The sequence below is a fragment of the Pagrus major genome, chromosome 17 (assembly GCF_040436345.1).
Source record: "Pagrus major chromosome 17, Pma_NU_1.0".
Lineage (NCBI taxonomy): Eukaryota > Metazoa > Chordata > Actinopteri > Spariformes > Sparidae > Pagrus > Pagrus major.
The window spans coordinates 5684047-5696599 of NC_133231.1; the positions used below are offsets into that span (position 1 = coordinate 5684047).

A 12553-nucleotide genomic window follows, 5' to 3' on the forward strand; every position below is an offset into this window, starting at 1 on the left:
GACAATCATTTTTAACTGGAGTCTACTTTCTCACTTTCAAAAAGCTATTATGAACTGATTAGATCAATTTGCTTTTACAGGATGCAGTATGAAGGTAAACATACCAATAAAACAATAATTACATTTGCCAATGAATTACATTTTGTTGTTTTTAAATGAATGACCTAAACATGTACATCTCATAATCATTTCTTATTCAAAGACAGCTGCTCAGGTATATAATTTAAAAAGGTGTGTAAGCAGTGTATGACTTAATTAACTGATATATAACCTACAGAGCAGCAGCAGTTTTGATTGGCCAGACCCCTGCCAATACTGAACAGCTCAATTATTAATCTGAAAATTCATTGTTATTTCAAGTTGATGAACCTTTAATTAGACAATTTATAATGGCTTTTATAAATATATCAATTCAAGTTGATTCAACACTGCTTAAGTGGCACACTTTAGATTCAATATACCAGCAACTACTGTCTATCGCTGGTGGAGGATTTAAAATATATAGGTAACACAACTTATGAAAAAGAAACAGCACAAATTCAGTCATATCCCAGGTTACAACAATTAATTCAGCTTTATTGTTATTTATACATCACTGATACATTGTATTCTGGTGAAATAATTGGAAGAATCCATATTATTCTTTGTGACGCTCCACAAGGACACAAATACTGGTGTGGAAGACCAGAAAGGGGGGAAGAAAGCTCCTGGGGGGAGGGTAATGTTCTGTACACACTTCCCTTCGCCCGCCATCATCTGCCTGTCAGAGGTCAGTCTGCCTGCATACCTACCTGTACCTACTGAGACTCACCTGACAGCCACATGAGGAGAGAAACCAGCCCTGCTGCCACGTTTAACCACGTTCAACCCCCCCTTCCTACCTTAGAGTAATCCTCCTTTTTAGACATACAGAGCATTAGGGCACACCCTTATTGATATTGGTAGCAGCAAGCTTTCTACTAACAGTTAACATCTTAATGATCTAAACAAAGAAGTACTGTACAGCTACTGCTAAGAGAATATAAGAACCTGGCCATGACGCTTTTACACCAGATTAAAGTGCTAGAAGCAACCCACCAATCCACACTTTATTATATATATATATATTTATATAGCATTATGTATATATATGTTTCTCATATATATATATATAAATATATATATACATATACATATATTTATATATATATATATTTATATATATATGTGAACAAATCTACTATTTTAACATTAATTTACAGGGTAATATACATTATATTGTAACAGCTGAAATATCAGCACAAAGAGATCACTGTCACACTTAACAGCAAAATATATATGATTATATAAATCCATATATAATCATATATACCAATATATAATTGTCATATATGCATGTAAAACAGTTAACCACGTCTCAGGCTTTTCAAATGATACCCAGAAAAGCAATTGTGTATCAAGACGTAAAAGCTTTACAAGTTTCTCTCTTGAAAGAGCGACAGGCGGCGGCAAAAAATGCCACAACCTGCGGGTATTTGAGGTCACAGGACAGTTATTTGCATATTCCACAAATCTATTGCAACACGTTACTGTCTACAAACAGTACAGCCAGCATCCTGCGAGAGGAGCTGGTGTTAGCTGGACTCACACGTACACCCACTGAACAGAACATTACGACGATGGGTGATCTGATTATAGCTATGTGCTTTCAGATGGTGTGCTATGACAGTGAACAACAGGAGGACTACAATACACAATACTCTATAGTTTAGCCTCAGAAGACAACCCAAAACTGTACTGTACTGTAAAAAGACTAACCCCCTCCCTCCCCCCAGCAAATATCCTCTCTTCTCTGAGTTAAGTGTCATCGTATCCTGCTGCTGATGAGTTTTGTATATATTGGTGTTTTACTGCAAATCACAACTTATTGACACTCCACCATCACCAAGAGTAATGGAATGTGTTCAGCTTTTGTCTCGTTTATTTCCCTCAAACTGGGTCTCTCTCCGTCAAGGCTGACAGCACAGTGAGTAACATCCTACTGAATGAACAAAGTTCTAGGGGGTCTGAGAGGGTGCCGGGACTCCTCGAGGTTCTGTGAAGTTCAGATACACAATCTGGACCAGTGGGGCAGTTCTCTCTTCTCGCAGCAGTCCCAAACCTCAGCCGCCATCATCTTCACCACCTCTCAAATGAGAGGAGCTCCGATGGTCCATTCCTCTTTAAGCCTGGATACCTCCCTCTCCTCATCCCCCTTACACAACCTCATCTCACCATCATTTTCACTGCTTTACACACTCCCCCTACTCTGCAAAGACGCTGCACAAGGCTGTAACAAGATACACACAAAGGTAATTTTTCACAAAGAAAAAAAGCTCCGTAATAACTGCAGTAGTAACGCACAACAAGCATCCGATAGCTGGCTTCCGGCCTGGGGAGCCCTGGTGATGTGCAGTTAGGTTTGGGACGTTGCCATTGTTCTAAAGGAGGAGGACTCCTCTGTTTGCCCTTTGCAGGCCTTGTTTTTTCCCTGTGGTGCACTGTTTTGTTATTCAAAAGCCCAGATCTCTATGTCCTGCACATAGAAATCCTCCTTTTTCGAGAGCATGGGGTTCCCAAATGTTTTACATGAGTGACTCCTCCCATGGTAGAGGTCTCCGTCCAGCCACAGGCCAAACTCACCACTAAAGGAAAGGAGAACAAAAGTCAATATTTCTAAGTGCCTATGTCAATCAACATAAATTATCTTCAGTGACATAATTTTATTTGGTAGCCTCACTTTAAACTCTCCTGCAACATCAGATTCAAATTAAACAGATGTGGCTAGAATTGTTACATTCCTGTTACTATGTGCTCACCTTCCTCCACCAAAAGCTAAGGAGTCCATATCTCCTTTGATGAAGAACATGTTGTCACCTGTCCATTTGTACACCTGTTGCAGACACAAAAGAGCATATATTAGAAAATGTTGTATAACATAGTCAATGTTGACATAAACTTATATTCTCTGGCGGCAGTCTTTATCCTGATGAGAACAGGACAGGCATGTTTCCCTCTGTGGGAGGACCCAGAATGAAGGTCTGATAATTCAGTTACAGCTATCAGACAAAACTCAAGGAAATATCTGATGCACCAACATATTAGGGGTGGAGAACTGACTCTTATCTGAATCGTGATTCTCTCTTTAGAAATTATGTCTCGGTGCAGAAAAGTCAATATATTGGAAATTTAAAACTCTATTCTTAACATTATGATTGCATGAAACATAATGGATGTAAACACTTTCCACTGTGTTTACTTTATAAGCTTGGCCCCGAGTTTTGTGAGGGTGGCTGAGTGTGAGCAAAGATAATGGAACTAAATTCATCCTTCATATTTATTATGGATCATTACAAATATGCTATGTTTTAAAGAGGTCATATCATGCTTTTTGGGTTTTGCCTTTCCTTTATTGTGTTATGTAGCATTTTTCTGCAAGTGAAAGGTCTGCAAAGTGAAAAAGCCCAAAGTCCACGTCAAAGGGAGTTACTCTCTCCCACAGAAAACACTGCTCCTGCACTGCCTGAAACACCTGGTTTGGAGTCGAGCCTTTACTTTTGTAACTTATGTGCGCACTATGTAACAGGCGTTAAATATATATATTCATTTAATAAAATATATACGGCTGTACCACAACATGCTTACCAGCTGTAGCTGTGTTTTGGATCAATTATAACGTCCTTTGATCACACTACCTTACTTGGCATGATCCGCCCTACTCTGCCTCTGATTGGCTGCATCCTGCCCGTTAAGTAATGTACATGTGCAACTCTCACCAAAGACTGAACAAAGGCGAGATGTCTCACTCCAAACTAAAACGAAGCGTTCAAGACAGTGTGAAAAGGGATGCTGAAGCAATGCATCATGTGAGAAAAATAATGTGTTTTTTGAAAATGCAAGTATGTAAACCTGTTCTACTAGGACCCCCAAATAAAAGTATGAACCTGAAAATTTGCATAATATGACCTCTTTATAAATGGAGAGTGTAGTCACGCAGTGAGAAAAAAATAAATTATGTACAGAAATCAAAAACTTTGATGCATCAAGATGCAGATAGATAATCACTTTCTAAATAAATAATAGCCATCTGTGAGATGCCTAGAGCTTCCCACCTTACACTATAGTCTAAGCCATATAAATCAGTTCTTTGACACTATACGAAGACACTACATGTAAAACTGTTTTGTGAGAGTAGCATTTTTCAATTTTTTTTTCTCTTGTGGTATAAGTTCTTGTTATAGAAAAAAAACCTTGATGCAGTGTTGCTTTCAGCCCATTCATCTCAGTGACCCTGGGTTGTATAAATGCTGTGTAAATACTCTCAAGTAGAGGGCATAATCAAGACTGAGCTACAAACATTAAATGCCACTGAGCTGTGAGGCGTTATAGAACTTTTCCAAGAAAAAAAAAAAACACTTTGAATTGTATCATGTATAAGGATGTACAGACAGATATCTATTACAGCATGTGTGTTGAGAAGGTCACATGCATCGAGAACGGCATGTGACGAGCAAGGAAATTCACAGAATACATTATATGGTGTATCGCACTGCACTCGAGTCACATTATATTTGCCATGTTAAGTGCATTATACAGCTGTGTTTAAGTCTGCCTCACTCAGTCTTTTTCAAACTTGTTCTTAGTTCCACACAACAGCATTGTGTTGGAAATGTGTGTATATATGTGCGTTCCAATGCTGCCGCTACTCTTTGATGTAAGAAGTGTTTTGGCCCTGGTTGAACAACAACAGTATCTTCTAACAGCATTAAAAGTTTTTTTTTGCCACTTGGCATAGTGAATGTATTCGCAAACAGTTGCTTATTTAAACATCCAGCAGATACAAAGCAACATTAGCATTCATTTGAAGTCATGTTTGTGTCCACCTGATGAATGTAAATCAAATATTAGCTCTCCTTTTAGCTTGGTTTTAGCTCCACTATGTTCACCAGCTAGTTTCTTACTAAATGTTTTGGTCACTTGGTAAAAAGGAGGTAGTGCACAGTCTGCTCATCAAAGCCTCTCATTGAAAACAGCTGGAAACAAGGTTGTTGACAGCGATGACACTAAACTAAAACAGTCAAGTTAGTAGAAAAAGCAAAACAATGAGCAACGAACATGCTAACAGTTTTGCTGAGCTGAGGGGAACTGTAGAGTTGGGTGGCTTCTCTGTGGGTTTGTCACTACAAGTGGCACCATTCCCTTTACACACAGTCATTTGACCCATTGTTAATATGAAAATATTGACCAGTGAAGCTCAAAAAGCAATATTAACCACATGTACACCAGTGTTGCTGTATGTCTTCTGAGAGTATACTGTACATATCAACAAAACTGAAAATTCAAATGTACAACTTTAAAGGGCCCATATTGTAGAAAGTAAGATTAGTATCTAAAGTCTCACTCCACAAAGAAAAGCACACAGCTCGCCTTTAAACGAGCCGTCTAGACTTCTGTAAGGTTGTGAAGTCACAACTATACAGTTACCACCCTTAGCCACGCCCCCAGCCTGGCAAGTGGTCGCAAAATGGACAGTATGAGTAAAATATTATGTTTTTAAACAACAGCATTTTCTAGTACACACCCAAAATAAAAATGCGACCCTGAAAAATAGGCATAATATGGGAGCTTTGAAATTACATTTGAATTTCAAAACATTTAAACCCAACCCTTTAAAGTGAGGAAGGTGTTGTACCTCAAACTCTGGATTGAAGGTGAAGAGGAAGGTCTCTCCTGTGCCATAAAAGCCATCACTGACTTTAAAGGGCTCAGATGCCAATGCACCAAACACCTGGAATCAAAGAAATAAAGCAGAAGAGCAACTGACTACTGTATACTTGGGATGCAACTTAATCATCGATAGGAGAAAACTGCCATGTTGAATTAAGGCCTATGCAAGCTTACCTGGCCATCACTGTCCTTAATGACCATGAGCACTGGGGTGTCCTGGCCCTGCATGGCTCTGTACAGTGTCTTAATGCTCATGCCATGCTTTGACGTGCCAAAAGCCAGCGTCCATGGGTACCCAATGGTCCGTGGTGGGAGATTCCGGGCAAGCTGTGTGTGTTTGGGGGGGATAATAAAGAAAGAGGAAGGATGGAAGAGGGAAAAAGAGAAACGAAATGAAACACAGAAAGGCCACAGCAACCAATGCTCAATTACATCTGCGGTGACCTTTTAACACTGTCTGGTGTTTAAAGAATAGTAACAGGGCTCCAAACACAGAGCCCTCTCAAGAGAAAGAGAGGTCCAGCACTCCCTGAGAGAGCCTGCTGCCCTGCTGCTGACAGACTGAAGGATTAACGGTGGCTGTGGTGCATTGGGAGATAAAGCCAACAAAGGCGCTGGAAGAGCAAGGCAGTGTATGCCTCGTGTTAATAGACAGATAAAACAGACGCTGACTGAAACATGGAATTAAAGTGACAACTTTTTACAGTATTCTGCATTATTTCCTCTGAGTGGAACAAAGGCCATTAAACGTTCTGTTCGCTTTCCAATAATTGGTCAGTCCTTTTTCTTGTTGGTTCAGCAGCACATCCTCCACTGGTGGAGCTGAAGCTGTCCTGTAATCAGTAAGCTGGAAACGTAGCCACGAGAAGATGAGCCCCGACTTGGCTCACCTCTGCTCTGCTGTGAGCCGCGCCTGAGCTCCGAGCTCTGTCCTCAGGGTGATTAAAGGAAGCCGCATATTGACAATCTATCGGTCAATGTGCCAACTGGGACTCATTTAGAGCCATGCATGTGTGCATGTCTGTGTATTAACCTCCACTGCCTGCGAGGCGAACATCACACCTCAAATAACATACAAGGTTAGTGTCTTAGAAATGTCTGGTTGGTGTTTTTGTCACAGGTACAGTCTTCACCTTACGTCCTAACAACTGTACGGCAGATGTGCAACTGTTATAACAGCAGTGAATACATTTATTCCCCAAGTACACTGTTGACAAATGATCCTTAAAGGGAGCTCTGGAAGGGATGACTTAGTTTGTTTCAGATGTGACGAATTTGAAAGTGAAATGATCAGCAACTCCTCAGTTTTTGCATGTTAGCATCTGAGCCAACCACATGACACATAGACTACATCTGAGATAGAACATATCCGTTTAATGAGTAAAGCAAGTAGACAGTTTTTTTTTTTTATTCGTATTCACATATCCCATGAATAGACAAAAACTAGTTAAGCATTAGTCCATTTCCTAATACTTTCCAACTTTACCATCTCATCTGTGACAAGCCTGCAAACCCACAGGTTCACACTGAAAATGTAACTCTTTGAAAACAAGTAAAAAAAACAAATAAAGTAAAAATGTGATTAATTGTTTTAAAAAGGCTAGGTAATTTACTTTAGCAACTAGGCACTGTGGTTTATAATTAATGGTTACTCAAACTGGAGTAAATTGTGTACATGCTAGGGACTATTTTCAGGAGGGGATCAAGGCACTAGAGAGTATGTTTAATGGCAAAACAATCTGTGGGACTGAGTCAAAATACAACTACAGTGCCTTTGTTTTGTGGAATAAATTAACATGTCACCCAGTGTGACAACGTGCTTCATTAATGTGTTCTTAAAGATTTTGGACACAATGGAGCTTAGTTATATCAATCTTTGATACACATACTTGAAAGTAGAATCAATTCATTGTCATTTTGTTGGTCAACAAGTCGCATGAAGAAAAATGACAAGTATAGAATATCATCAGCCTCATACAAACAAGTCTGACTAATGTGTATATACAAACAGCTTGCTTGTATGTAGTGTTATATTTTAAACAAGTTTATAAATCAGTCTTTACCTTCTCTATCTGGTCGGCCTCCAGGAGATCACTGGCTTCTCTGAGGTTGGGTTTGAATGTTTCTGGCTCCAGCTCTGTCTTGATGGATGCGCCATGCTTGGAGTTCACCTCTTCCTTGGTGGTGATCTACAAGTACAAATAAATGTCAGACAGGCATATACACAAGGACAAGGAGTAGTTTGACTTCCATAAAGCACTGATATGGGGTGGGTTCAACTATAGCTACTGTCATTACTGTCATTTACAATTCTGATTTGCATCATACAAGGCTGCAGATACAACAAGTTTAACTTGTGAGGCTTGCAGTACTAAGGCAGTCAGCATTCACAAGCTGTAAACTGCTAAAACTAGGACTATTTATAGGCTTGCATTATTTTGACACTGAGAGAGATGGGCAAAATGTATGATCTGAGGTGATAAACTACAAAGCAGAAAAGGGTTTTATTAAACAGCACTATGATAAAGGCTGGGAAGACAACATAATTTAACTAGCCTTTAACCATAGCCTAACCCGAGCAACAAAAGCTCAAATTTTTCCAAGTTCCTACAAAATTATAAACGCAGCGTTTGCTAGCAACACACTGATGATCCAACAATTTGATGATGACAGCTGAATATCTTCCTGCCACTCTCCAATGCCAGATGAGCAGGACTGGTTTGGCAGAACTAGGAGACAGCGGGCAGAGACACTGTCTGGGAGAGGAGAATGCAAAGTGAATGGGAAATCAACCCAATGAATAATTTGCACTCCACTGTTTGACATTTTCTATGGCCAATGGACTGTTTGGGTTATTTATCTTTCTCGATAACAGAGGCTGATTGTGGAGCGCTTCACCACTGGTGGCTGGGATGCTCTCATGTTTCAGTTCTCATTCAGATAGGGCCTACCTGCATTGTCCTCAGAAAACATCATTCAACCTGACAGAGGAGTCTTACTTCCACCCTCTCACAAACACACCATCTCTTTGTCCTTCAATATTCTGTCTTTTGCTCAGTCCTCACATAGGCCACATTATTTGAATTCAGCTCATTTGAGCATCAAAGACAAGTTGTTGTTTTTTTTTTTTAAAGAAAAGGGTGATTTTCCTTAAAGAGCACTCATATATGTGTGGCCTACACAAAATCTACATATATGTCTACAGCCACCACAAACAGCAAACTATTACTACCTTATAATCAGACTGATCTAGTTTGCTGAAGCACTAAAAACATCATGACACAAAGTCTAAGGGGAAAAGCCTGACACATGGAGATAAGGCTGCTGCCAAGTGAAAACCTCATCACTCCAAACAAGCCAAACCCATTTTCTGTGATGAATTGATAAATATTTTTTCAGTTAAATGCTTATGGAGGTATTTCCAGTTAATCTCGTATAGCAAGTTTTAATTAGGTTTTGTGAGCCCAAACATTCACTAAACCTTTGTATATTACCCTATATAAAGCAATAGGCACATGTGTTTTGGAGGTTAGTATGCAAAATCAGTAGCAGCTAAAGCCTGCAGTACAGAGCCTATGGGAGACCATGTTGATGCAGACAGCAGCAGGGCTGAGCAGAGCAGAGAGAGAGGGGGCAGACAGTGCTGGTCAGGGCACCTGGAGTCGTTTGCAGAGTGAGCGCAGATCTTCACTGTTTAGTGCGTCAATCCGACGGTGGTACTCCGTCAGAGACACTACCTGGTAGTACAAAGACAGGAACAGGTGGAACATAAAACTCTGCCAATCTATTGCTGACTATGAAAAGGACAGTATGAGTTTTGGAAGGTATTATGTGCACTGAGTAGTGTGCTTCCAGTGAAATCTTTCTGTAAAAAGGTAAATGTCTGAAATTTGGAGAAACTAATTGACAACAAAAGGCCTAAAGCCACTGTTAACAGGAGTTTACTTTAGGTCAAAGAGCAGGGGATGGGGCATTTCAGAGTACTCAGTCATTTTGCATGTTTGTGTAATATGTTCAATATCACCACCAGATGCTTCGGTTATAAAAGTTAATGTAGACCAAAAAAAATAGAAAAAACACTGCAGCAGAAAGCAAACTTTAAAACCATTAACCTTTTTTTTAGCCAACCCAAAAGGCAAAAAACAAATACTTAGGAGTGTAAAGGCTGTTCAGAAATCCACAAGATTTTGATGCTGGAACACTCAACACAAAATAACCGAGGTTCGACTGATGCAACAACACTTGCCAAGTCCGTGAGCATTAACCCACTCTCTGTTTGTCAGGAACAACAATCCAAAAAACTACAGCCCAGACAGACCAAAACAATGACCTCCTAAGCATGGCTACATTCCAACAAAGTTACACCCCACGCTGCACACTGAGCTGCCGCCTCTGTTCTGCCACTGAATAAACGTTGGCGTGTAATAGTCCACTGTGTCTCAGTACAGCGAAGATATTTAAAGCCTCATGCACGAGACAAACAAAGGCATCATTACTACACACATACACACACAGAGTTTTTAGACAGTTTTAGGTCTACATTTTAATAAATATCAAACTGTCTAGGCACAGATATCATAAGCTGCCTTTAATTACTTCTAATCTTTCACTCACCTTGTTACTTTTGGTGTAAATTACTTTTTTGGTAACAAGCTGCCTCTTTACAGCTCTCAATAATGTAGCAGAGAGGGTAAACTACAGTCCTCATAAAAAATACATCTGTGCCTCACTTCACCTCCAGCTGAAGGCACTTTAGTACATTTGTCCCCTGAAAAGGGTAAGCTAGCAGCATGCTAGCCTGCTGCAGACTTTTCAATGTTAATGGAATGCCTTTTTTAAATCAAGAGATCAATATCATGAAAAAGGTCAGCATTTGGATGTGACCAGTGAATAAAATACTGTGTCAAATGGATAATAAACAGTCACTTAACAAACTATAAAGACAACATGATATGTATTATCTCTGGTAATGTAACGTTAAAGAAACTGGTGAATGAAAAAAGGAGGTGCATCTATGAACTGGCACCTAGCTCTGAAACTTTAAAACAGCTTACAGAGCCACAGACATCCTATCACACGGTACAAAGAGGACAGACAACAGATGAGAGCACTCTCCTGACTGACAAATAGTGGTCAGATAGTAGCCACTTTGTTTATCATCGGTCACTGAACTACACCGGACCGGCTAAATGGCTAGCAGGCTAGTTAGCTTCGCTAGCGAGCTAGCGTGGCTTGCTAACAACAACAGCACGAGAACATACACGAATATACATTGCTGGAGACCATAAACAAGAACTAAGCGCAAGAAACGTACACATGTATACTTCGGGGTCAGCCGTTTCTCTTGGTCTTTCACCCTCCTAGAAAACATGTCTTGCTTTCTGGGCGAGGTTGAAGCTGGGAAGTCACATTACAGATCCTTTAAGTTCTCCCCGTGTAGCCCCGAGACAAAACGGAGTTGGAATGAAGCCTGGCAGCCTGCTCGACTAAAATAGAAACATTATTTTCCAGTGGGGTCTCTACGCCGAATGATTTGTGTGACATCGCTAAAATCCAATAACAATGCGGGACAGGAGACTCCCCGGCTCCCCATTGGTTAAAAGAAAAACGATGATCCCGTCCCAGAACCGACAGGATTTAAAGACACAGTAACACCACTGTCCCATGAGCCATCATTTCACAGAGATGCAAAAAACGACAAAAGACTGTCAATCGTTCACATCATATTAAGTCGAAACCAATAAATAAATAAATATGAAACTCAAAGTAGCTTTATAAGTTAATTTGAGTCTTTTTGCAAACAAAGCTATTAGCTAGACAAACCTCTGTTAGTAGAGCAGATCTAGTTGGTTCATTCACGCATGGTCAGCAGGACAAACTAAAGCAGCAGGTTCCTATTTACTTATTCAAATGTAATTGATCATGCAGCCTCTGTTTGCCAGATGTCCAGGGACAAACAAATCAGTCCACTTTGTTTCCTACATCATTCATTTACATTAAAATTTAAATCCAGGGCACTGCTTCCATCGTATCAATTTCTTCATACAATGAATGCATCCTTTTCATTATCCACAGGCTCGTAAACAATCTCATCTGACAAAAAACCAACCACGCTGTAATGGTGCAGCAACAGTTCTTCCTAGACTTACTTCCACATTCTGTAAATGTGCAATAAAGACACTTTGAGAAGTTAGTTTGACAAAAAAGGGAAGACAGTTTGAACCCACATCAATGCCACATGAGTTTGAGGGATTATAACCACAAACAGGTTTGTTGCTCAATGTTAACAATCTCTGCATATGTTGAGCAACTCATATTGATGTTAGCCGTTTGCCATTCAGCAAAATAAGTTGCCAAATGCTGATCAACACTTGTGACAGTCACACATGTGATGAAACTATAATACATCGACTGATAGGAGTAAACAATTACACAAACATGCAAAACACTTTGGTTGGAAGCTCAGAGAAGCGCATTTCCAAGCAAAGCAAGTGTTCACACAACTCAGATAACTTACATGTGATAGAAAGTTCACACAAAAATTTACTATCAAATCAAGAAATATGCAGCGGTACACAAAATACAGAAGCATAATACAAAACTTAGGCTTGACGATTACACAATTCTGATGGATAAAAAACCAACATCAGCACAATCACTTGCACTATGCATTGCATAATGAAAGCAAATCAACACAATTATTTGACATGTACTTTAACATATAACAATAAACTTAAATATACACCACATAAGATTCTGGTTTCACAGGTTATGGATCAAACAATATACTTAATCCATGTCTGTGAGG

General features: G+C 39.7%; 1 protein-coding gene across 5 annotated transcripts in view; it reads right to left on the reverse strand.

Annotated features, from left to right (window-relative positions):
• Nucleotides 1–550: 550 nt before the first annotated feature.
• The window catches only part of oxr1a (oxidation resistance 1a), a 166679-nt gene continuing 154676 nt past the window's right edge, over nucleotides 551–12553 (reverse strand). For 3 of the 5 annotated variants that reach the window (XM_073484848.1, XM_073484847.1, XM_073484849.1), the window contains 6 exons: nucleotides 9402–9482; nucleotides 7809–7934; nucleotides 5920–6072; nucleotides 5711–5806; nucleotides 2838–2911; nucleotides 551–2663 (listed from right to left, as the gene is read on the reverse strand). In XM_073484848.1, coding sequence (XP_073340949.1) covers nucleotides 2528–2663; nucleotides 2838–2911; nucleotides 5711–5806; nucleotides 5920–6072; nucleotides 7809–7934; nucleotides 9402–9482 — 666 coding nt within the window. In that variant the 3' untranslated portion in view covers nucleotides 551–2527. Of the gene's footprint in view, nucleotides 2664–2837; nucleotides 2912–5710; nucleotides 5807–5919; nucleotides 6073–7808; nucleotides 7935–9401; nucleotides 9483–11059; nucleotides 12310–12553 lie in introns of those variants that run through there. The other 2 variants (XM_073484851.1, XM_073484850.1) reach the window with 2 other exon arrangements.